Source organism: Erithacus rubecula (genome assembly GCF_903797595.1).
Source record: "Erithacus rubecula genome assembly, chromosome: 6".
In the NCBI taxonomy this organism is placed as follows: Eukaryota; Metazoa; Chordata; class Aves; order Passeriformes; family Muscicapidae; genus Erithacus; species Erithacus rubecula.
The window spans coordinates 27773062-27800602 of NC_136688.1; the positions used below are offsets into that span (position 1 = coordinate 27773062).

The 27541-nt window shown below is 40.6% G+C and overlaps 1 protein-coding gene across 6 annotated transcripts in view; it reads right to left on the bottom strand.

The window, feature by feature from the left end:
- The window catches only part of SMOC1 (SPARC related modular calcium binding 1), a 125451-nt gene that overhangs the window by 76719 nt on the left and 21191 nt on the right, over positions 1-27541 (bottom strand). For all 6 annotated transcript variants that reach the window (XM_079309861.1, XM_079309860.1, XM_079309858.1 and 3 more), the window contains exon 2: positions 7797-7968. In XM_079309861.1, the coding sequence (XP_079165987.1) occupies positions 7797-7968 (172 nt within the window). The remainder of the gene's footprint in view (positions 1-7796; positions 7969-27541) is intronic.

Sequence of the window (27541 nt, forward strand, 5' to 3'; positions counted from 1 at the left end):
TCTGTTAAAAGAGGTAAGTTCTGCCTTGTAGAGATCCAGACTGACTTGGTGTTTGCATTTAAAAACATCAGGTCTAAGAATACTGCTGTTCAGTCTAGAAAGAGAAGAAAAACAGTGAACATCTGTTTCCATGGCACTCTGACACCAGAACTAGCACCTTCTTTCTTCTCCCAATAATCCACTGACTAAAGCTTTTCAGTGCAGACACTTCAAACTATTTTAGCAGCACCATACAGAGCAAACAAGTTTCAATCCTCATTGTACCAGGCATGGAAGTCATATTGGTTAACAAAAAATTCCATTGGATCCCCGAAGATCACATAGTCTTTCACAGATCACATGAACTTTGGCAACAGAATCATTAATAGCAGCATTAAATTAGAATTTATTTAAAACAGTCTGGGGTCTTAGAGCAATTGAATTTACACTGTGTGGCAATAGAAGTAACTTACATCTAGGCATCTCTAGACACAGAAATCAATGACAATGCTGTAAATAGTTTTGATAAAGACAGACCAAAGCTTTCAAGTACTTTATTTACACAACTGATGACTCAAGAGATTAAGTTTCCAGTTTGCCAGCACAGTTTCATTTTAAACATATCCCATTACTTCCCAAGAAGGATTTCACAAGGCTTCTGAAATTATGAAAATCAAACTGTTCTCCCTGGAAAAAGAATGATTCATAGCAATAGTATATAGTACAGATGCCAGCTGCTTAGGCACTGGGGTAGAAAGTATCAGTACCTGTATCAATTCTGCCAATGACCACTGAGAGATTACAAACTGGTTACCTCACCCCCTCACTTCTGATCTTATGTCACTTATCTTTAGACTAATTTGTTTTTTGGGTGTCTGCACAATACCAAAGCACATGGAGCTTTGATCTCGGGTGGGCCCATTATGCACCTGTACAAAGAGTGCAATTGTTACAGGACTTGAATAAAATTTACACTCTATTTTTTTTTCTAATTATCCATAAGCTTTGACATGGAATTTCTTTTTCACCTGCTTGCCAAAGTGATCAGATGATGAGACCTTGTTTGCACAACTCCAGTTGAGGATAGTCCTGCCAGCTGATCCTTCCAAACACATGCTCACTCTTTCAGCTGAAAATGAAGCACTGGCAATGCTTTTAACTGGAACATCTATCACCTGCAGATCTCCTCTTCAAGCTTAAGAGTCTAATCTTGCTTGGCATGACAGAGGACATTACTACAAAACCAGATGGTGTGCCTGCACTTTGTTTCATAGCTGCTTGACTGAAAATACTTTCAACTGCTGCTTCACAGAAGACAGCTAAGTAGCAAAAAAAAAAAAAAAAAACCAAAAATCAGCATAGATTATGGAGATGTGCACTTGCAAGGAAAAAAAAACAGGTGTGAATTTCTTACATGACAATCAAATCACAATTTCCCAAATGAAAGTGTTTTCTAGTCTCTATATATGAGGATACAAGATTGCAGACAGGCATTTCTGGTTCCTCTCCTGAACATAAAACAGAAACAAAGTACTTCCACATAGCATCTGCTTTAATGCTGGCACACTCAGAACTACATAACTGAAACTGGATGCTTCAGCAGAGAGCTGGTAGAAACAAACATTTTGTGATATCCCCTGCAGTACAAATACATTAGAAGCCCAGGCAGAAGGGAAGCAATCCCAAATCTTTGTCCAATTTGTCTAACGAACAAAGAAACACTCACAGGATGAGGCTCTTAGTTTAAGAAGACAATATAAATGTGTTACTGCTACAGCTACCATCTCCCTCCTGGCACTTTTAACTGGCCTTTATAGATTGAACTCTCTGCTCCCACCCAGCAGAGCACACTTCATAGCCACCACTACACCACGAGGTGTTCAAGAGCTCATCATTGTTGCAGCATCTTCTGCACTTCAATTGTTGGCTCAAGTGGTGACTCTTCACAAATTGCTGCTGAAGCACAGAGAAGACAGTTTTTCTTCTGTTCACGAACACTCAGGACTGATTACTTCTCCCATCCTCCCTCATTGATCTCCAAAGGTCACGCCAGTCCTTTTAAAGCCTTGATTTGGAACAAACACCTGCATACCATGGTGGGTGGAGAGGTGCTTGCATATTGCTATCTTTTTTGTCAGTCTTCCACAGATCAGTTCCAGTAAAAACAGGGCCTTGAAGATCAACATTTACCAGTTTGTTTTTAAAAGGACTGTCAATCCTTCTCTTCCTCACTCCACGGGCTGGTATTTTTATAATGTTTGCATCAACATGTGATTTCAGAGGGATGACTTCACCTTGCTATTTTTGCTTTGTTAATTAGAAAATGTAAAGTATTACATAAGTGCCAAGTGTTTAAAAAGTAGCTGTCAAATAGCTCACCCCAAATAAGATGCATTACAAATTTTACTAAAGCCTGATCTTATGATTGTAGGTTCATATACCCTATTCTGCATTTTGACTGCTTACCCAAGTGTTTCAGCACTTTCTTCCCTGTTTTTGGAAATGTTCTCTGGAATATCAAACACCATGTTTATAAACCAGAATGGCATTAATGCATTCCAGTTTCATGGTTCAAGCAGACTAAATTGGACACTTTTCCCTCCATTACATTAGGTGAAAAACCAAAACAGCGTAACTTCTTTTGAAAGCAGACCTGCTTGATTTTACTTTAAATATCTTCAAACTTGGGACAGATTTACTGCAGCCCAGAAAGCTGCCTTTTAAAGAAAATTAATTCTCAAGTTGGCAGCTGGCAACCAGGAGATTGTTAACTACAAGTGATGTTTTTGACATCCCTGGCCTAATCAGCACAATGCAGGTGCACATAATTTTGGATTTTGCAATGAAATTGGCTAGTTACCATGGCTGATCTTATCCATGAATAGTTTATTCAAACAAGACCACCGTGTCCCTCATAATATACACACCACACTCCTGAATAGGCTCCAAGAATTCCAGCATCCTGTCCTCAACAGGCAGAGGCAGTATTGGCACCACACAACATCACAGTATAAAGACCCAAGCTCTCCAAATAACACAAGGTAAAACATCTCCAGGATTCACATAACATTAGCAGCAAATCAATACAAAGCAACCACCAAGATCTATTAATCTACTTAATTTTAATTCTCTTATGTTTGTATCCAAAGTGCAAATAGCAAAATTGATTCAAGCAGCTTTTTAAATATTTTCAGTTCCATTAGGTAACTGTCTCACATACAGGCCAGGTCTCTACCAGACATGAACCAATTCAGCTACACTAAAGTCAGCAGGTTCATACCCATTTACTCAATTATCTGTATATTTGCATAAAACATGCAAAAATGGATCTCAGCAAACTACAAAAACATGCCTATCTATTGTACAGAATATCAATTTTTCACTCTCCTCACTGTTTTCCAATTAATTTGGGTCAAATTCTACACCTGGAATCTCAAACTTCTTTCACCCACAGAGAATGGTTCAGGTTGGTAGGGACTACTGGAGGTCAACTTGTCCAAAATTCCTGCTAATGCAGGGTCCTTTGTAGCACACTATTCAGGATTGAGTACAGACAGCTACAGATATCTCCAGGGGAAGAGACTCTACAGCCTCTTTGGGCAGCTCTTCCAGTGCTTAGTTACCTTCACAGTAAACATGTCTTATGTTCAGGTGGAACTAGCTGTGTTCCAGTTTCTGCCAGTCTTGTCCTATTGCTTGGCACTACCAGAATGCCTGGGTCCATCCTGTGACACCATCCTTTCAAGATACTTGTATACATTGATGAGGTCCCCTCTCAGTCATATCTTCTCTAGGACAAACAGGCTCAGTGTTTTCTCACAAGTGAGATGCTTCAGTCCCTTCATTATCTTTGTGACCCTCTGCAGGAACTCCCTGTCTCTCTTGTACTGAGGAGCACAGAACTGGACACAGCACTCCAGATGTGGCCTCACAAGGGCTGAGCAGAGGGGCAGGATCATCTCCCTTGACCTGCTGGCAGTGCTCTTCCCAATGCAGCTCAGGATCAATTGTCCTTCTTGGCCCCAAGGGCACTGCTGGCTCAGGGACACCTTGCTGTCCATCAGGGCTCCCAGATCCTTCTCTACAGAGCTGCTTTCCAGCAGGTCTGCCCCAGCCCACACTGGTGCAGGACCCCATACTCAGCTGAATTTCAATAAGGTTCCATGCTCCTCACCCCTCCAACCCTCAGATCTTTCTGAAGAGTTCCACAGACCTCCCAGTTTTGAATCATCAACAAATTTGCTCAAGAGGCATATGTCCCTTCATCCAAGTCACTGATGAATAAGTTAAATAATAATGGACCCAGTATTGAACCTTGGAGGACACCACTAGTGACAAACCTCCAACCTCACCCGTGCAACTGATCCCAATCCCCTGAGATCTGCTGCTCAAACTACCTCACTGTCCACATGTCCAGTCTGCATTCCCTGAGCTTTCCCATGAAGATATCATGGACAAGAGTGACAAAAACCTTCCTGAAGTCCAGGTGGACAACACCCACTACTCTTCCTTCATCTATCCAGCGAGTTGTCCCACTGTAAAAGGCAGTCTGGTAGGTTAAGCATGACTTCCCCATCCATGCTCACTGCTCCTGATCACCTTCTTGTCTTGCTTTCATACTTAATGCACTTTGTTCCTTTTTTGATATCCACATTGCATTTCTACTCCAGAGTTCCCTAATTTATTCAGAACGTGCCTAGATTTGCAAAATGATTGAAAGTGACATTTTAGATTTTACTAACTGCTGCCAAGGAAGAACATTGATATTCACAGTCAAGGGAGACTAAAGCAAGTTTGAAGACAAAACACATGGATCTAGTGAGCAGACAAAGTGGTTCCAAAACATCATCTCCTGTCCAACCAAAATAGTAGGTAGAGAAGATTATCTTCAAATAACCCATCAGTCAGAAGACCTGCCTTTCAAGCACATTAGCCAAAAGCAGTGTTCATTTCCTGTCACAGGAGAAAGGCTGAAGGTCCTGCTACAATCTCCACTTACAGACAGGTTCACTCTACACAATGATTTGTGATCTAAGAACAAACTCTGTACCAGCAGACTTACTAATCAATTAATAAATCTAAAGAGAACTTTTAGAACACTCCCACATTGCAATTAAATAAGCAAAAGAAACTCCTAGAAATTAACCAGTTAACACAGAACTTAAATGTGTTCTAAGCCACAGATATATATCAATAAAACACTCACTGTGTAAATGTCTCTTGGCAAGCTGTCAAGATTAACAAGTATCTGTCCTTCACTCCTGCAAAGTTTTAAGGTATAACTCTCATTTAACATCAGATATTATGACACCTCCTGAGAAAAGATCCAGGTAGCATTGCTGTGTAGTTTAGACACAGCTATACCAGCTGGAACTACCCTCTAAAAATGTCATCAGTGAGGCTCCATTTGTCAGGAGTGCCATAATTTGATCATTTTAAGCTACTCCTGACTTTAACCCTTTGTGATGTTGAGGGTTTGGAGGGAGTTCAGATAATTTAGCACTGAAGGAATTTCATTGAAAAGCACATGAGGAAGCTTGCAAGAAATGAGAGCTGAATAAGGGTTATAGCTCTCAAAGGGCTGGCAAGATTTCATCTTTAAAGGTCCTTAGTTTCTTGAGAGAGAACAGAGCATTAAGTTGAATCAAAAAGGTTCTGTTCTCACTATGGAAACCATTCTGTTTTCCTTGGCACAAGCACAGTTCAAGTCATCAGCATATACACTGGAAGCCTACAATAATCTGGGCTGCAGAACTATGCCTTGCTGCCCACAATACACTTTCTCTTTTACTTATTTTAGTCACCTGCTGTTTTTCCCTTTCAGAGAGTGAAGTGCAAGTCAAAACTTCCCATTCCATAAGAATAAGCTCTTGGGTACAGTATCTATCACAGCTGTACCTGACTGAGCTCGATGGCCCATGGGATCCCTTACAGCTCCATGGGAGCTCTCCTGTAGAGCACCTGCCATGCAGGAGGAGTGGAGGCTGTTCAGAGTACAGCCAGTGTCCTGATGCAGTACAGGGTGCTCAAACACTGGAGGCAATACTTTCCTTTTTCCAAGTACACAATACAAACCCAGCCAATAGCCTGTAGTTCAGCACAGCTGTCTCACAACTGCCTGGATTTGCCTACAACTGTGATCCTTATGCACTAGAGGTCATGCTCCTAATGCAGCTAGAAAAACAAAATACCTTTCAAGAACAGCATATATAGAAATTACCAGCTAGGTTAAACTTGCATGTGATAGTTGAAAGAATATTTCTACTTCACAGGGATTGGCAGGAGTGTCAGTGGGTTAAAAGCAAGACTTGTAGTTTACAAACACTCCCAGGTTGTTAGGTACTGTATAGTACCACAGTGCAAGAGAAAAAAAGAAAGGAGAATGCAAGTTAGCTTCAACTAAACATTTTGGTTGCATCAGAGAGCAGAAAGAAAATGGACTTTACTTGTGCCCAAGACAAAAGAAGTCTCAGTTACTTCTTTGGGACTCTGGAATCACAACAAGTAGTAGGCCACATAGTTTGGGAAGCAAATTGTCTACTTCCATAAACAGACAGTTTAGTATGTGGAAATGCAGTAGTACTGCATTTCACATCTCATGTTTTAAACAGCTGAACAGTGCCAGTTTATATGCCAATATCAGCTATGGAGCTGCTTCTCTAAGACACTCTGCTCAAGGGTTGAAAGCAAAAACTTTCAAAAGTCAGGAAAAGGACTCTCACCATACTGCTTCTTATTGTGATACTCAAAAATGCATCACTTGCAAGAACAACCCAAGCGCTTCTTAAGCTCTGTGAAGAAAGGTTCAAGGTTTCCAATATTAAGAAAGCAGCCTGATTCAAAGGCCCCATTCTGTGCTATGGCAGAAGATGCCATAAACCAACCCAGAAGTGGGGAAAAACAAACAAAAATCATATAAAGTCAGGTTTTTTTTCCAAAGATAAACTGTTTAAAAGAGAGCAATATTTGAAGTCAGGCTCATAATTCACTTAAACTGTAGTCTGTCAATACACTGAAAAGGGATTTCCATTTGATATCAAGCAATTCTAACAAAGATATGTTTTTAAAATAGCAAAAAAGCCTTTATAAAAAATGCCAGGCTTAAATGAATTATTTTTATTATGTCACATGGATTTTAATGAGTTTCTCCTGTCACTTTAATCCACTGCCAGAAACACCTGTGCCATCTGACCTCTGAGCCAATTATGCTCTGAGAAAATGGACTCCACTTTATTTTTCACTCCATGGCAAACACAAACCATTTGTGTGACAAGATACCAACAATCCTTTAAAAAGTTTCAACTTTATCTTTAGACTATGTCAAAGAGCTGAACTGAGGGACAGTATTCACACATCTATGTAGATGTGTGACAGCAAACAAAAGGGAAAAAAAGCCATGTGAAGCCTTGCAAGCACTGTCTTCTAAATTAGCTCAGCACAGAAAGGCTGTGTATGACTGAAAAGGACTAGACATCTACTGTGCATCGTATTCTTCCCCAGTCCAAATTGCTGTCAAAGGAGTCTTGATTCCTCATCAGCACAGGTAACGAGGAAGAAGTCTAATTTCAGGATTTGGTTTGTACTTCCATGGGGCCAGTTGTTTCTGTCTGCAGACATATTTCAGCAATGTCTGTGTCTCCTTTGCCTTCTTTCATCGATAATTCAGTCATCTCATACTCTGCTGCCTCAAGCGGCACTCACACCGCCACGCTTGCAGGAAGGCACAATTCCACCCCGGGAGCGCGGTACCAAGCCCAAGGGTGCACGAGCTGCGTTCCTGCGAGCAGGCCCCCGTTTGTCCCCCAGAGGCTCTGTACCTTTGCAGCGGCCGCGGTGCGAGACGCTCAGGCTGGGCTCGCGGCACTTGGCTCTCTGGTAGTCGCACGTGGACTCGTAGGTGCGGCCGTCAGAGGCGCACAGCGGCTTGGACTGGGACCTGGAGCAGTGCAGGTTGCACTGCGGGTCTCTGTCGCGGTCGCTTATCAGAAACTGAAAAAGGAGGGAGAAAAAAAAATAAAAACAGTGGTTTGGTTTGGTTTCCTCAAATTGAGCGTGATGTATTTTATTCTTTATGACAATATCAATATGACTATAATGCATTTCAAGCTGCCCAAAAAAGTTGACTTTGCCTGAAGGGAACTTTAAATGAAACACGTACATCTTTTAAAAAAATTAACAGACTTTGCCATTCCATTCTCTTTAATAAAATGGAAACATTACTCACTCTGCCTCACCTCTAAAAAAGTAAGATGTGCAAAGCCAAATACAACCAACACGGGAAGGGCAATACTGAGTCACAACAGCCTAGCTTGCCCAGTGCTGGGCCACAAACAGTATCTGGTTCTAGACAATTTTAGTCAGAGACACAGAATTAATCAAAGACAGAGGAATACAAATAAAATATCAAGATTGGCCTTAGTAGTTTAACCATTCATGTGACCAGTTTTATTTTACCAGTGATATTTTTGAAAGCATTGTTAATATCATCTGTAAATACCACCTGCAAGAGCATACCTGCACACTCCCAAAGTCATCTTTTGTTCCTTCCTGATGACACCCAGCACAGCTGGCAATGGCACTCCATGCAGCCCACAATCTCATTACACACTATGTGAAAACCTATTTCCTTTCAGAAGTTTGAATTTATATCATCTTTCTGCATACCTCTTCTTCCCAAGCATTCCATTGTGATGCAACCCATTTTGTACAACTGCATCATTCCTTGTCAGTCCTCTGTAGTTTGAATCATCTCAACCTTCCAATTTCTCACCCAGACCACTTCTCTCCATATCATGATCACTGTTTTCCTTGGCATTCTTCCTTATTTTTGCTGATGGGGAAACCCAAAACACACAAGTCCCCATTTTCTGTCTGCTTGTTCCCTGCAAATCCAGCATCTGGAAGTAGTTTACTGCTGTACCCTCAACTCAAGTCTGAAATGTCTGTAGGGACACCCAGGTCTCCTTCCCAAGCTCATGTCCTTTTCCTGAGGATCCAAACTGATGGCCATCTTTCCATAACCACTTGCAGAAATTTTTGGCAAGTCATGACAGTAGCAGCCTTTTTCTCTTCCCATACTACCCCACTTAGTGGTTCGTCAGACCTTTAATTACTACACAAACCCAATCACCTGTTCACAGGAAGATTTTAGACGACTCTTCAAACAAGTTCCATGAGGATTAAGTAAAGAAAAGGCAAGTCAAACCTGCTTTGTGCTTCCCCATCCCTACCTCCCATTTCCACAGCCTCCTGCAAGCCTGGGGGAACCAGAGCTGCTCTCTAACACACTGATATCCCAGCTCACTGTCAAAGCAGCTCTGAGCTCAGCAGTTCAGAGCTGGCTGGCAAATGGGCAATGACTGACACCCTGCCTGTATGCACAAAGCCACAGCTCTCCAAGTGTGTTGATAGCTGGATGCCTTACAGGGAAGTGTGAGTCACTGCCATAATCACCTTGGTGTTACAGTTTCCTACAAAGCTGTCTACTCTATGCTTTGAGGTTAAAGCTGTTGAAAAAACATTGCCTGAAGCCTAGTTTGGGTTGTTTTTTAACCACTCCAAGAACAAGCATCTCTGAAATTTGGTTGGTGGTGGGTTTTTTCATTACAAAAAAGAAAAAAATTTCTCCCCAGTTAAATGAAAAACAATTGAGAAGTTTCATATTTTCATACTGTACTGCTGGATCTTTTGAAGACTAATGCATTACTAAACCCCCTATTTAAACATGACAGCTGAGAAAAGTAAGCAAGGTTTGCATTCATTTCACTTTTGGTGGGGCAAACTTTTTTAAAAATCTCGTCTGTCACAGACTTGACATATTTGTTACAGCACAGTGCTTTTGAAATGTTTTTGTTCCTTTTCTGCAACACATTCTATAACCTGGCAACACCTGCTCCAAATGGGAAATTGGAACATTTAAACCTGAAGGCAATTTTAAATTGTTTATAGAGACCTGGACTAGACTATAAAAACACTGTAAAGCTGGACCAGATTTTTTTCTTTTCAGTGGTTGGACTATCACAACTTGGAATTGCTCTGGCTACAGTAACATCCTTCTGTTGCCCTCAAAGTGCAAAGATTGGTAGTGACTGTAAACATACAGCAGAAAGCAACAGACTGAAGATGCTGAAGCCTCCTCCCAGCATGTGATGTCAGACACTGAAAGACTCACAAGGCTTTTCAGGTTTCTGTATGCATAAACAGACTTTCAAAGCAGAGCTGCCTGACAGGATGTGTGGTGCACACGCAGCAATTAAGTATTCAGTTCAACACCAGAGCCATTCTGATTTAGAAGGAACACACAGATCTCCCATTTATCACAACTGAAGACTTGAGCTACTAGCATGAAACTTTCTGCAAATTCCTCATCAGAAGTTGAGTTCCACAGGTATGAGTTATCCAGAAGTTCAACAAAAAAAATCTAGAATACTGGTTCTCAGCATCAAACCATATTACCAATTTATTGAAAATCATCTTGTATCATGAAAATTCACTTGAGCCTTCTGCAGCCTGTACCAAAATATTTCGTATAGAGGGGGCTTATACATCCAGAACACCCCTTCTTCCTTCTAAAAAATGGAAAGTTGTTTTCAGGGCTGACAAACAAGTTAAACCTAAGGCTGTGGAAGAGCTTTCCTCAGGTGCCTCCTTGCAGACAGAGAAACAACTCGACATTGATTAATTATGAGGGCCTGAGGAAACATGCAGAGCACCCCAATGCAGTCTGTGAAGTTCTTGCCTACCCAAATTAAGCCAAGAACCACGTTAATAGAAAAAAAAAAAAATCAAAAGCCTTTTTAGCATTTGTAATTTGGATTACAGTAGGGCGCCCACACAGCATGTTAGGTGCTTTCCAGCCACTGAAGATGCCACACCTGCCTCACCAAAAAAGTTTATGGTTTACGTAGTTGCACAAGATGGTGCTTGTTTCCTTCAGGAAGATTGTAACTGAGTAAATCTGCATTAAACTCAAGCAGGATCCAGGATCACACCTGTCTGATCAGAGCTCTTCTCACGCAAGCAAAGTGCACTGCCAGAAAGGCCAGCAATATCTCCAGAAGATCCAAAGGGCTTCAAAAACTCCCCCTAAGAGTAGAGTACCTGCTCTGCTGCATCTCACAGCCCATATCTCTGCTCAGCAGCCCTGACAGCATGCAGGTATAAAATGGTGGTTCTTTGTCCCCTTTCTAGCAGGTAAGCATTCATGCTACAGAAGGGATGGTCAATACAGACCACCCACAGACATTTAATATACTACATGTTTTGAGTGTACATCCCCTCCCACCCAGCACAAAAAGTCTTTCTTTAGCATTTTGCCCATCTAAGAGCATGACCTCATCTCTAAGCAACCTCAGCTGCATGAAGAAAAAGAATGGATGAATGCTAAAACATGTCTGCTGTGGGAGACCCCTTGGTTCTGTAATTTTAACAGCTAGGACCACAGTCCATATGTAGTCAGTTTGATTTTTATTTTATAATTCCTACTTTGAGCAAGCAGGCAGTGTTTTCCCAAGGGCACAACCCTGCTCCAGAAGAGCCCCTTGGTCACTGGTGGAGGTACTGCTGAGCTGGGCTCCGGGCTGTGAGCAACGTGCCCTAATGCCTGGTACCCACCCTGCCCAGACACAGCCACAGGAATGGGATTCTCTGGTATTTCCAGGAGAAGAGCAACAAGGTAAATGTTCTGTCTTTAATGCCAAATGTCCCACAATGACCTTCAAAGCTCAAATCAAAGCCTGATGTCCCAACAGGACAGGATGCACACACAAACAGACTTTGCAAATAACAGAATCACTACTCACAGAGCAGCGCTCAGCGCTCTATACACAGTCACACAATGAAAGCAAATCTGGACTAAGGGAAAAAGCAAACCTGCAAACATGTGAAGCACCAGCAGGTTTCCAAGCTTCATCTAGAAAGCAGAGGAAAATAATTATCTTAGCTCTGAAATTTCTCAAAGTTTCTTCTTGATTTCTGTTTTCCCATTTGTTTCAGAACAGACTACATCCAAAGCAAATGGGATTGGAGACAGCTTATCAGTTCTTTATCTCCTCCCTTTTCCTTCATGAGAAGAAAGCTATTAAAAGTAGAACTAAAAGGAAAACAAACAAACCACCACAAACACAAAACCCCAGCTAAAAAAAACAAAAACAAAAACTAACATCAAAACAAGCAATCCCCCTTCCAAAACTAGAAGGAATAATCTATTATACAGGAAAAAGTTAATATTGACCAGATTGCAAATGGGACCTGTTGAATATAGACTCAATACTAAGATAAGTAACATTAGTATTAAGCAACAGTATTTGTATTTATTTACCATTTATTTACACTAAGGGAGTCTGCACAGTGCCTATTCCAGCTAGCTTGAGTCCCTGCCCTAAAGAGTTTCCACTTCAATGCAGCTCTCAGAGCATCTTTTTATGTCAAATGTTGTATCTGTATAAGGACACAAACCTCCTCCTTCAGCAAATACATTTACACAGGTGCTTGCAGAAACCACTTCCCAAACTGCTTTCTGCTTCTTCAGACTTAAAAAGAAAAAGGAAAGATAAGAGGTCAGAATGAAGTTAACTTTGCCAACAAAGCATATCTGTTCTTTTTCTCCACACCTCAACACCACTGCTGACAAACAACAAACACTGATTAAAGGGTTTTTAATGCCTGTGAAGGAAAGCAGACTCCCTGCAGCTGCACAGCAGCTGGGAACACTTGTGTTATTTAGCAGAAAAAGGTCTGACCCCACAAGTGAAAATGAGCTTGGTGGTCACTCATTCTATTCACCATCTGGGTACATTATAAGCACAAACAGAACAGCACAGCCTTTTGTGATGGAGGTAACGAGAAATGGCCAAGGCATTGTAGTATCACAGTAACATGCCTTAGCAAGGCTTCAGGGAAAAGAGGGAGCAAGGGACACAAATGACAAGAACGTGAGAAAGTGGAAATCTATTGAGAAACAAATCTAGAGTTCACTACAGATCAAAACAGAGGTGCCTCTGCTGTTTAACAGCTTCACTTCAGATTAGTACTGCAGAGTGCTGCAGCCTAACAAAACAGATAAAACAGCACATGCAATGCTTTACTCCTGTTTTGGCAGATTTCAAGTTTGAAGACCCTTAGAACATGTCTTGGGAAAGTGTGATTCATCTAGGTACACTCACATGGCACAGATCACCCACTCATTAGGCAAAGTACTTAGACTGGCCTGACTTGAGTACAAATGAGCAAGTCCTTCCCAGAGCGAATTCCCCAGGAAAACCATACCATTTTACACATTAAGGGAGACTATAAACTTCTCGACATTTTTGTTGCTGTTGGAAAGAATCATTTCACATTTTTATGCCTTGGTTTCAGGCTCCAAACTGGTGCAACCAGCCATTCTGGAGGCAGAACTGGAGCCAAGCTCCAGTTTTAATCACGGCTAGACTCTCAGCCCCATGGCAGGTTGCCTACAGGGCACAAGCACTCCAATTTCAACCATTGGTTTTGGACTTCAGCCAAGTCCAAGCCATGGAACCATAAGCCTAGCAGGTTTCACCGGGGTCAGAGATCCTGCTCTGAGCCAGAGACCCAAAATGCCTCACTTCTAGGAACACAAAGAAAAGCTGAAAGTCTTAAATCTCTCTCAGGGTTTGCAGTCTTACTCATGCAGAAAAATATTGACCAGCCAGAGCCACCAAACTCCCAACAGCACTCCAGCCTGTGTCCTGAAAGTGCCCACGCAGCCTCAGAATCTAGCAAGTGAAAAAAGGCTTTTGAAGTGAGCTTCCTGGGAAGTTTGTCATGTGTTTTGGGGCAGGGGAAGGAAAATATTGTTTTATTTTAATAAACTCTTTTTTGTAAATGCTCACAAGTTTGTACTTCGCTGGCACCTGGATAACTTTTTTAAGACAAAGGTTCTCAAAGTCCTGCATCTTAAGAAGTTCCAGTCCTTGGGTGGGGTTTTTTAGCATCCTACAGTTTTATACCAAGACTTACAGCTTTCCCAACGAATTTTAGAAGGGCACTTCTCCCAAGCAGAAGGTACTTACCAGAAAGATACTGTAATAGTTTTATTTCTTGAGTCACCCCTCCTGCAAAGTGAAGAGTCTAGCCTAAGTTAAAGCACCATGTACGTTTCAACCCCAAGCCTCCAGCTGTGCAAATATGAATGGGTTCAAAGCACAGAGCCTGTGCTTGAGTTAGGTAAAGGCGGAGCAAATGTATGGGATCACACTGCAAAGCTAGGAAACTCTAGAGTTATTTGCATGAGTTGAATTCAAGACAGTTTTATGCTCTTACAGGCTAGAAATCTCATTTTCTAGTGATTTTTCCTTCCCTCATGCTATCCTCCCTCAATCCTTGCTTTGTGTAAGCCACTAAAAGGAAGGGCAGCATTTAAGTATCATGCTTCATCTGTTAGATGACTTTTAGCTAGGAAATGATACTTTTGTTTTCTTTGCCAACTGATCCCTAAATATGATGCAGCAGCTACATTTTGTTTTTAGAAGAGGAGGTACTAGATCCAGAGAAGCTGCCTAATGGAATATTTCAAGTTCCCACCAAGGGTTTGGGAGAACTTAGAAATGCACTTCATCTCAGAGCAGCTCTCTGGGTTTTTCTTGTCATGTTGTTGCTCATAGAAAAAAAAAAAAAAAAAGTCATTGCAATCAGAGAATGAACTTTTAAAATTTTCTCTTTTTGCTTTTGACATTCAAGTTTATGAAAGTGCTTAGCTACATTTACTCATAAGAAAGAAAATGCCAGAGACACCAGGGACAAGAAATTCATTTCATATTTTAAAATAATCTCTTCTCCCACACAATTTTTATATCCACATGCCTGTATCACCTTCATGAAATCCAACTTCAGTTTTCTAAGTCACAAGTTTAAGCATCTCATAAGTTCAGTACACCAATCATCTGAACAGAGGAGGAAACCAAAACTTAAATATAAAACAGAAACTTCATCTTAAGTCTCACATTACTAACACACAACTTCTAAATCTTTCTACTAAGTCTGGCAGTATTAAGGTAGAGACTGATTTAATTTATTTGAAGTAATTACTTCAGTTTCTGTCAAAACTCACTCTCCTACTCAGAGTATTTCTGCAGCCAAGGTAACATGTAAGCCTAGAACAAATTTAAGATTAAATTTAATTTGTCAAACACATTGACAAGAAAAGGTATGTTTAACTTGGACTGCTTCTTCTCTTTACCTTTGCTACTATACGTGTTGAACCAGATAGAAAATCCAAATGTTTGAACAGTCAGGCAATGAACTTCTTGTCCCAAGACAATAACAGCAAAACTTCCATTAATATAAAATTGTGGAATCTTGTCTTCACTAAACTGTAATATTTAATAATATGATCCAGTCTTTGCAGTTTAAGGAGTCCTGTGCTTATTCAGCATAACTCAGAAAACAAACCCATATAACCATATCCCCTGCTTCAGTCTGTCATAATGATAGTTGAAGCTGTTGATCTTCACTAGCAAATGCAGCAGGATTACAACTTCATGCTGTCACTAGGTGAGAAGTCAGCTATTCCATTGTAATGAGATATGTTTTTCTCAAAAGAAGCTCTCAGAAAAGCATAAGGGTTGAAGTAATACCAAGTGTATACTTCAACAAAGGACAGTAATTCAAGCAAGATTTCCATGAAGAGTGATCCCCATGCTTACCCAAACACTAGCATACTGAATGCTTCAAACAACTGCACAGACTCTTCCCTCTTGGCCCCAGCTCTCTCAAAAAATGGAAACTGAAGTATGTACTTTCTTACCCCACACTGCATAAACAACTAAAAGTCACTTCCAGGATCTGAAGAGTTCTGTGCACTGGTAGGGGAAGTCTAGCCACTTACACTTTCCTGTACTATTTTTGTACTACATTTGGCAGGATTGGCTATGCAGTCAGCCTAGGAATCCTTCTTCCCCATTTGTAAGAGCTTGGAGTACTGGAATAGTCTTGATATAAGCTTTGCACATGAGTCTTTGGTATGTTCTGTGGGGTTACACATAAACTGCAAGCATATCTGATAAATAAGTTTGGCTGAAGCATTCTTAAATAAATAAGCTGTTTGATGAAGTACAGATTCTCTGCTGATTTTCCATCAGTAGCCTGATAGGTATAAAGGGCTTCCTTTTAAATTCAAAGCCTCTAAAATTTGTCTTCATCACCTGACATCAATTTATCTGGACCCCTATCTCTTAAGCACCTTCTCATGTTGTATTTCTCTCAACAACTCAGTACTTTGCCCTTTACTTGCACAGTGTTATTGCTGAAGAGTGGGCACCTACTCTAAGTGGAGTCTCCATGTTAGTTGATAAGCTTTCAAATACCCCAAACTAGCAAGGTAAAAATGACATCTCCTCCTCCTGTAACCCTTCTTCCCAATAAGACAAAAGTTTCTAGTCATGCCAGAGACTTCCCACTACAAAAAGCAGATATCAGGTCTTACCAAAGATGGCTTTATATCCTCCTGAACACTGTCTCCTATGTAAGTACCATTCTCTTTGGCATGCACACAAGGCCTATGATGCAAGTGCTCACAGCAAGACAGATACAGCTGAGTTTGCCTCAAGCCAGATATCCTTTTCCCACTTTCTAGTCTACACCACAACCATTGTCACCCTTCAGTCACAGCCATATGTATTAGACACTATTACTGTAGTCAACTCAGGACACAGGTGTATGAAGGCCACCACCACCTCTGGAACTGCTCTATTCTGCTAGAAGATAATCTTATAAAGAGACATGATGATTGAACACAGTTTACACAGTTTGGCAGCCACATCTTCATGGTTGAGCTCCAATGGAAATAAAACTGTACAAAGGCACTTCTTCCATCACAAATTATTTGTCTTTATAGAACTTCCAGGATGGAGAATGCCACTCATTGAAACTCAATAGTTCTATAAACTTTGGTCCCTAAATCAATTCCTCAAAAATGCTGAAAGAGGAATTCAAATTGAAGCTGGCATCCAACCTTCATTATGTTTGTGAAACTGCTGCCAACAGCAGAACCAAGAATTAGATATTAGAAATAACTGATCTCATTAGTCCAAAACCTATCAAGAGCTGGCTGCCCATCAGGAGACACATACTAAATGAATGCCAAGTCTGAAATTCCATTGCACAGAAGGGATATTAAAAAAGGAGGTACTGAGAACACCCAAGGGTTCACTTTCCCTAACTCTGTTCTTATCAAGTATATAGATTAAGAGGCAACAACAAAGACATATTCTCCATACCAGAAGAGAAGTGTTCAGTTAACAGGTAAATTAACTATTCAGTTAATTGTCATTAAGTACTGCTCAGTTCCCCTACAAATCACTGCAGTAGTGATGTGCACCTACCAACACATGCAGTTATTTGACATTAAGATCATATGCATCTGATCTACAGACAAGTTGTATCAGAGACTCAGCTTTCTACAAGTCAGATGATAACTTTCAAAAACATCATTTAGAAATCTTAACTCTCGCTTCAGCAGGCCAGCAGAAACTCTTCTGAATAGCCCTTCAGTAGGATGCTGTTGACATCATAAGGACCTCAGGTTTGGCTTAGTACTTACTGCTTCAAGTGCCAAAAACCCACCTTGGTGTATTCCACAGTGACCCAGACAGCACATTAAATGCAAGGCAAGTTTTAAATTCAGAGTGAAATAACCCAACCCTGTTAACCAAAACAAAAAGTGCCAGGCAGGAATTTAGACCAAGAGGGAAAGAATCAGGAAAGGAAATACAAAACAGAAACAAAACTCCTGTCAAAAGTCAGAAGAAAATAAACTTTTCCTCCCAACTCCCTAAGGGAAAGATTCATTGTTTCATTACTTCATTCTGTAGCTCTGCTTGTATTGTATTTTACAGTGTTTAAAATTATTCTCATTTTTCAACTTACATTTAAGCTAAATGCTTCCCTCAGTTTTGTAGGCATAACCATCCAAAGTTTAGCCCTGTGAACAAAGTGCTGGACAATGCTTTCTTGGACTGTCAGGTAGTTATAGCCTTTGGGGACAGCACAGGAAGTAGCTGAGAAGTTTTCCCCACTACTAGAATCTTTCTGGATCACAAATTGAAGAAGCTGCTGTGCACAAAAGATCCAAGATAGGAACTTCCATTCTGCTGGAATGAAACTAATTCTCTATTCTCTGCTCCTGCCTCAAAAAACCAGTCAGTTAATATGACAGTCTAAATATATTTTATAAAAACCTTTCCATAACAGACAAGATGCATGAACTGGTAGCTTCAGAAGTTGGAAGTGCTACAGAGAAACACTTCTAAGATAAAATGCTTGTGTGAGGCAAGAAGGAAGGACCCTTGTTAGTGGCACCACGGTTAGTTCTAATGCCATCACCTTCTGTCAGTGACAGACAACATTCAGAAGCATAAATAAACTTTCTGATTTCTACAGACAGGATTTGTTTACAGTAATTACTGTAGCAGTAACCTAGGTCCTGACTGCTGAACTTTGAGAGGAAAGAAAAACAGGTCAAGCATCTCTACAGCACTGCCATTCACTAAAGAGCCAAACCAGGCAACACCATTTCAAACTCATAAGTTCTTAGTGTGCAAGGTTTTCCAGACTGTTCAAGTACAATTCACATGCCTTGCAATACCTTGGGAGTAAGATGTTGCATTCTATCACTGCTGCTGAACTACCCAGCAATATTACTACATACTAGCATAAAAAACCTGCTTTTACATGAAAATGTAAAATGTTTCCACAGGTCAGGCATATTTTCCATACTGAAGTGACAGATGTGGTTGGTATGATGCTTCCAGCAGAACCTCTCCTGCTGAGCTGTACAAGGAATCATAGAATAGAATCATTTAGTTTGGAAAAGACCTCTATAATCAAGTCCAACCATTAACCCAGCACTGCCAAGTTCTCCACTAAACCACGTCCCTAAACACTGTATCTACACATCTTTTAAATGCCTCCAGGGATGGTAACTCAACCACTTCCCTGGGCAGCCTGTTCCAATACTTGGCAACAATTTCAGTGATTTTTTTTTCCTTATATCCAGTCTAAGCCTCCCCTGGTGCAACTTTAGGCCATTTCCTTTGGTGCTGCACCTGCTACCTGAAAGAAGAGACCAACCACCACCTGGCTACAACCTCCTTTCAGGGAGCTGTAGAGAGCAAAAAGGTAACCCTGAGCCTCCTTTTCTGCAGGCTAAACAACCCCAGTTTCCTCAGCTACTCCCCAGATTTCTGCTCGAGAATCTTCCCCAGCTTCAGTGCCATTCTCTGGACACACTTCAGCCCTTCAGTGTCTTTCTTGTATCAGGGGTAAACATCTCTAAGCTGTCAGATTGCTGCTATGAGGTCTGCAGTTTTATTATGTAGAATGGGAAGCAAGGACAGTGGTGTCTTCAAAAGAAGAAATATTTACAGGTATCTTGATGCTGTTGATATGAGTTTCCCCAGCAAGACAGAAAATCCCTTTTCTACCAAAGCACTTCCCTTCCTTCCCCCAGTGTTATACATACATTTAACCTTAATGATCTTAATACAAGCTGCTCACTCTCAGGTTGACAGCTTTTTCACAACATTTTGTACTATGGAACTGTTTATTTTAGTGTGTTTACTTTCAAGCTGCAGAAAGGGCTATTATAGCTACACTGAACTATTTTCCATACTTTTGGAGAGGAGCTGCAGAATACTCATCCTGCTTCCTCACTGCTAAAAGTAGACATGCTTTTATTATTTTCTGGGGAAATAAGTTTTGAGTATTTCCAGTTCTATAGTGTTTCACTTTAAACACAAGTAAAGTTAACTTTTATTGTCACCAAGCCCCTTGCAGTTAAAAGCTTTCCAAGCCAGTTGGTTTATATATCTCTGGTTATCTTAGGTATCTTTTTTGGTATTTTCATACATGAGTTGTTCTGTTGAGGACTAACAGCATTCCATACAAGTAGCCATTTCTAATCCAAATTCACACAGCACTCACCAGGTTAACTTTCCTCCAGTTGCACTTCAGTGAGGTTAAGTGGAAGTGCTCAGGCAACTTTGTGCTACGATTTGTGCATCTCTCCAGTGGAAGCTAAAAAAATTTATAATATACATATCAGTCTATTTTTGCTGTCTGCCTCCCTGAAGGGAGCAGGATATCAGTCTTAATATAAGCAAATATGAGACCTTTGCACAATAAATCTTTGACACAGATAATTGGCAAGATTATTGCAGTCTCTCATCTTCCTTTTCAGGGCATGTTATTGAAAAAGCTATGGGAAAACATCTGCGGTTTTATCTGGATTCCTCAGATTTTCTGGATCTCTTTCCATCTGGTCTAAGACCTGGCCTCAGTACAAACACATACTCAGGCTTACTGGTCAGGCTTCTCACAGTGGACAAACACCAAACTTAGCCAACAGACTAAAAGCAGACTCTTATACCAGCTTCTACATACAGCTTTTTGAGAAGTACTCACACCATGACCACATCTAGAAGAGTACAATGAGCTTCTGTGAAGGGTCAAGCAGTTTTCTTTATTTCTTCACACATTCTATAGCTTAAGAGGTTACTGTGACAATTTCATCTGGAAAAATTTGCTTTTCTCACCCAAATAATTGAGTTCCTCTTCTCACTAGAGGATACTGCCCACCTTCACAGCAGCCTGGACTGTGGAAAATAAGATGATCCCAGGAAGAAGTGACACAGCAGAAAGAGTCAGAAGAAGCAGGACTTGCTTGATCACTGAACAGCACAACAGAAAGGTAGGCTGCTTACTGCTCATGCAATACTACAGTGCTTGAGGGGATAGCAGACAAGCACTGGCAGGGAACAAGGGACAGGAAGCAGTAGCAATCATTGCTCCCCATTCACCTGCAGCCACCCATGCAAGAATTACACCATGCCTTTTTCCTCATCCAAATAAGACAACAACAAATTACACACCCACAGTCTGCTGAAATGTAAACCCCAGGAGAGCTCTAGTTACTAGAGCTATAAAGTGCTGCACGCCCCAGTTGAGGTTTATTTAAAAATTGGTAGATAGATGGCAATAATGCAGGCCTAGATTGTGGTGATTGGCATGCACTGCCCAAAAAGCAGCTCAGAACTGTATAAATATTAGCAAGACTCTTCTCAGAAAACTTCTGGCTGAGGAGGAGCCTGCTCTGGTGCAAAGGGCCTCTCTCTTCTCCTCTCCCCTGAGTTCTCTTCAAGCTGAAGAGTTATCCCAGGCACTAGCTGTCTTAGCAAACATTGCTAAATCCTAGTTTCATCTGAAAAAAATCTTGACATGTAGAATCAGATATCATTCCACTATTTACAAGCTTTTTGGTCTATACCAGAAGGCAAGAGATAATTGAAGAAGTAATTAATTTTAAGAAATTTAAGGAAATCCAGCTGCACAAATAGGAAGGGAAGAGTTTAGAAAAAATTATTTTATGTTGCTTGATAGGATTTCTGGCAGATATTACGTCAGTTTAGGTCAACTGCAACCCAAGGAAAAAAAAAAAAAAATCTGGTTTTAAGAACTTGGAGTGACAATTTCATTACAATTGGTTTAATGGGTACATGAGAAATGGCTGTGTGTCACCTTGCTATAAGGTTTCCTGGACTTTAAAGATGCAGACACCAGTAAAGATTCCAGACTGAATCAAGTTGCTTATCCTTGTCAATTCTGATTTTTGGCATGACGGTTCACTCCACACATTTCTCCACTCAAGTCTCCTTGTAACTAGACACTTCTCTTTCCTCACTCTTACTTGCTCACACTTTGTCTTTGCTCCTTTTAAAATCCAATTCTTTCAAGATCCAGACAGGTCTTACACATTCCATCTGCTCTCTTTCAGTGCCTAATTGGAAAACACTGAAACCTTTGAGGAAACTACTAAAATCAAGAAGAGCCATCACTGACCCTCCCAGCTCTCACACAGAAAGACCACCCTGTACCTTACTCTGGAAAGACATTTTCCCCCTAGCAATTACATTAACATCCTACATAGACAAATATTGTTACCAGCTCCTGCACCAAGCATCTTCTCCCCAGGTTTATTTTCATGCCAGGCTGCCAACTGCCTTCTATCCTTCATCACTGTTCTAGGTCCACCATGTTCATTTGAACTTCTGCACTTCCTAGGCCTTTTTCTCCTCCCAGTTAGTTGCAAACCCAAACAATTTCACTAGCCAGCTTCTCCATTAGAATTCAAGTAGTAGGAGGAAGTTATTAACCAGTCCCTCAAACACATTAATTATACTCAATAATCCAGCTCTATCACTGGATGCTATTTTGATCCCCAACCCTCTGTTACTGTTACAGCTCAAGTATCACCATATTCATTTGCTTTCCAGGACTTCTGACTCCAGATTACAGAGAAATAAGTCAGTTCAATGTTGGTGTGTCTTTGATCAATCAAGCCATATGACAAATTTTACATCTTGAAATCTGAGATTTTATTCCTACTAGTTTTCAGTGAGAGAGACAGGTCAGTGTAGCCTAGTTTCTGATTACTAACAAGCCCTTGGATGACAGAGTTGTTGGCCACAGGGCAGTGAATCAGAAGCTTAGTTTCTTCCAAAGAGTGTTAGAAGCACCCCACTACAGTTACATCTGGATATTAAGACAGTGTCATTAGAATTACCCAAAATAAAAGCAGAATTGAAAAAAACATGAACAAAAAAAGTGAACTTGAATTATTCTTAAGAAAATACAAATAATCAGAAAACAATATTAAGCTGTCCTGCAGAGAATCCACTCTCTGGATTCAGCTAGCTTCATCCTGTGTCCCAGAGCCTGCTAAGAGCACGAGTACATTAGGGCTCACCCAGAACTAGGATTTATTGCAATTTCCAAGTCTGTCTGTGTTGTTTGGCCAAGGAGCTTCCTTCTTCCCTCTCCCTCCCTCACTGGAATTCCCTCATTAGTAAGCAGAGCCCAACACAAACTTCTTAGAAAGAAGTTTGCAATAAAGTTTAGTCATCATTAACCCCTAGGTAAAAGGGAGGGAACACTTCAGGATGTAAAACCAGAGGCAGGTTTTGAACACCTGTGGGCAAGGTTTAAAGGAGGAAAGTCTGAAGTTTGCACGCAAAGAGGTTGACAGTAGCTTTTGGCTACAATACAGATTTATATCCCTTGTTTTTTTCATTCTCCATGCTCATACCCAGAAATAGATTTCATTACAGAGTGCAAGGACTGCATCAGAGAGGTATCTTCATCTGAGAATTTTTCTTAAAATGGAATCACTTAAAGTTCTCCAAATTAGATAAACCTCAGGATTGCACACAACAAATGGACTAGTTCCATGAGTCAACTTCCATGAGAAAGCCTGAAGCAGGACCTGCATATATATATATCCTTGAGCATAGAAAAAAGCTTTTACAGATGTGCCAGAATGTAAGTATGAATCCTTAAAAGCCTGTTACTAAATGAATTTCTAAGGAGCACAAAGCAAATCTGGAGTGCCTGGTTGCCCCAAAACACAGGTCACCTTGTGATGGTAACACTTGCCCCAAACAATTTTCTTCAAGTCAGTTCTCTGAATTGGCATGCTCTGAAGGTGTATAATGCTTCAGGTGACTAAGTACTAATAAAAAAAGAGGCTTAGCTTAAAGTGGGAAGAGATCAAACCAAGGAATGAAAACAACATCCTCGCAGAAACTCAGTATAATGTGAACTTAGAGATGAGATTTTTGTTAGAAGATGATTACTGTTGCTTTCCCAGGAAAGTTCAAGGACCTGATAATTCTTTGAAATGGCAGCAGGTCTTATTTTAATATTTCTATACAGAAAAGAGGTCTTGTCCACTATTTATGTCAACTCAAGGAGGCAGAAAGAGTGTACATTCATCAAAACATCACTCTGCAAGGAAAAAGAGCCAAAAGACCCCTTTTTAGCTCAAAACTAGAAGCTTGCTGTTATAGGATGATACATAAATCACCTGGCCTTTGCAAAATTTTTAAATTAGCAAAATTTGGGTATCAATTAATGAAATTATTAGTCAAATTTATTAGGCACATAGTAAATACACAGGAAAGACAGCCCCATCCTATTCTTTCCTCATCTTTTTTCTACAAGCATAAGTCATCTTCAGCAGCAGAGGCAGCCCATGACAAACATTATTTTCAGATAAAATTCTTCCCACTTGTATTAAATAGCTCAGGCAGACAGAGATTGTTACTAGTTTGGAGTAGTCCTATTCCTCTTAGCAGTGCCATATGACACATTCATAACTAGATACTGGAACTGCTCATCTTCTCAGTACTCAGCCAGGTTTCCTCAAAACATGGAGTCAACATCCATAGCAATGGCTACCCAAATGGACTTGAGCCATAATGGATTCATGCAGGCAATCTATAACTAGGAACCTGCCTGGAAGGTTCACTCTAGCTAGCTTGTTGACTTAAGGCTTGTAGCCTTGTCCTTGAGCATCTTGCTCCATTTTCTACTTAAAATAATTTCCCCACTATAACAGGATTTTCTGATACAGTTTACCCCTTTCAGGCTTACACCAACCATTCTTCTCCCTCTGAGCACCAAAAATCAGATATTCCTGCACCTCTTTGATCAGCACCAGTCCATCAAAAGCAGCAGCACCACAATCCTGAAAACACTATTTTTTACATTCACAGTCTAGTTTCACTAACTGCAATACAAGATGCTAGAGCCACAGCAAACTGTCCCCCACATATATATGCCACACTTCCACTGTAGAAATATCACTTAAGGTGATATTGAGGTACATAATAAGCACTTGATAAGCTCCTCCAATAACTTTCTTCACAGATGTTCTGGCTATTCAGCTACATATTTCTTACCTTCATACAATGTTCATGTATGCAAAGGATATTTCTCCAAATGCAGAAGTTACTTTTATTTTTGTAGAGTTAGATATCAAAGAATTAAACTAGTAGTCAGAAGACAGTGGGTAGTTGAATGGGACAATCCCCTAAGGTTCTTTAAGGATTAATTAAGGAATCAGCTTGAGGTTTGTTCAATAGCTTGTTTGTGAGAGAACTTATTTTCACAGTCATCATGAGCAGAACCATTCACTAACCTCTAGAATTCCTCCCACAGCCTAAACTGTCTGCACTGGGTTCAGGTGCTAGAAGAATATCTGTGTCCTAAATACATGGAATTGGGATTCTCACATCCACTGACTTCTTCAGCTTGCTAAGCTTAAATTCTCTTTCCCAAGAAAATGCTGCCTGAGAAAGGCAAGTTATTTATTCTTAAAGAAATTAAACTCTTAATAAATCAGAAACCCTAGAGAAATCCTGTAACTTTTTACTGTCTTAAAAATTTTATTACATGGTGATAATATGTGGCACCAACTTGGTACCCAAGCCTACAAGGTCAAGGAGCTTCAACTCTGCTTTAAGGAAAAAGTATCACACCTGCAAAGAGAAATTGCAGCTAAAACAGAATATCAGGAAAGGGAGAGATTTAAAAGACAGCAGACAAAATGGCAAAGGAAAGGGTCAAACCAAAGCCCAGTAAAAGTCACAGAATTCAACTATGAAGATCTTCACCAAGTCTGTATGAAGCTTTCCAAACAATGCCCACTGCAAAGGATTTTTTAACAACCCATCTCAAGCCAACCCAAATATGGTTTATCAGCAGTGATCTCTATCTGCTTGAACTTCAGTCCAAAGCCTTGTCCACAATCTTAAGATTTAGCCTCTTGCATTTTACAATTAAGGAGGAAACAAGGCCAAAAATAAGCCTTTTTCCTTCTGAGATGTTTTAAAAGCAGTGAGGACAGCACATCTAGTGCCAAGGCAGCTCACAGATAGTATCTCTCTTCTAGCTAACTTCTTCCCCTCTGTAGGGATTCTTACAAGTAAGCATGTCCTTCTGGAGCAAATCAATACATCAATTAGCATAAATTCAGTTTCAGACACTCAGTGTCTATAAATAGGTAGCCCAAAATAACTAAGGATTACAGAAAACAGTGAGAGACTACTGTCTCTCAGGCATAATAACTTGTCAGGACTCTTTAGCTGGTAGCCTACAAGCTGCATCATCCAGGCAGGATGGCCAAGTCATCTCTTGTCACTCAGCAAGCCTTCTCCTGACACTGGGGCTCTGTGGTGTGGAGGGGAAGGGCAGCCTTTACAATATTAGCCTGTCCCTTGACTAACCAGCACCTCTGAGTGAACAAGCACTCATGCAGTGGAAATGGTGTTCCCAGTAACATCCTCCAGAAGAAACAGGGAGGGACAGACATCTGTGCTTCCACTCCAAGGCATTGTTATCTCAGAGCAAGCCAGTCTCAAGGCACCAGCATGGGACTGCCTGTAAGCTTTATGCACCAGCTATGCTCCCCTCATTCTTCTCACTCTCAAGCCTGTCTCCCTTTCCCAATAGTCAGTGGCTTCAGTAGATACTAATCCTCCCCTTCTCTCAGACACCAGACTTCACCCCCGACACACATTTCCTGTCTGTGCAAAAATCTTCCTTTTCTCTCTCAATTACAAAGGACTGTGCTTACTTACATCAGCATCTTTATCAAGTTCAGATTTATTAGAAAGCATGAGATGCTTTTGAGATTGTGTGGAGAAGCAATTTTTCCTACAGAACACTCCCACTCCTTAATTTGAAGTGAGGACAAACCAGACATCCTAGTATATTTTATTCCAAGTTTTAGCAGATTGCAGGAATGAGACTGGCAGAGTTTCTCCTCTGCAGTTCCCAAGCCAACACAGACACAAAAACACCCTAAACATTTTTTGGTCTTGTTTGAGCTTTCAGGCAGGAATTCTTAGGTGCTGTGCATCACTTGAACAAGAATAATTTGAGGTCCTACTTAGGAACAGGAATGACTAGGATCCCATCAAATGCAACAGGATACATACTTGGCTGCCTCTTATGAAATAAAGAAGACTTGCGAAAAAAAAAAAACTAGTTTAAAACATCCCTCATTAACTGGAAATTGCATTAGACATTGCCAAACAGCTGTTTAATGGGGATATATTATACACATGCTGTGCAGCTTCAGAGGTTTTACACTTCTAAGAATTCTTTTATCTGTGGACTACAGCATATTTACCAGGAAAAGGGCTCTGACACATACTTGTAAGGCAGGCATTATTCCACTCCAGGTGAAAAGCTTTAGAGATGGTAACTCACTCAAAGTCACAAAATAAGCTAGTAGAAAAGATAAAAGAGAGCACAACCTACCACCATTTCTCAGGCATTTAATGCCTGGAAAGCTATTCTTCCTCAATCTCCAGACCTGTTCATAGTTACTCACCAAAAGCACATCCAAGAAAAGACTAGGTAATGCAGCACTGTGGTCAGATGTAGCATGTAATTAACTCCTTACACCTCAGAGCTCTTTTCTCCTACCTCTGAACAATTACAGCTGTGGCTTCATTTACATGCAATGTTTGAACCATAGGGAGGCACGTGCTGATTCAGCCTGAGGGTCTAACATAGGAAATAAGAGGATAACACTGGACACCAGGGAATAAAGCAGTGATAGTGCTTTAACTTAACCAGTATGGCCAACCCCTTCAAGACAGAGGGTTAACCAAAAACCTATCACTGTTCTCTTTCACTCCTGCATGAGCATTGCACTTTGGACAAGACAGATTACCACTATGTAGTGACCTCAATTTTT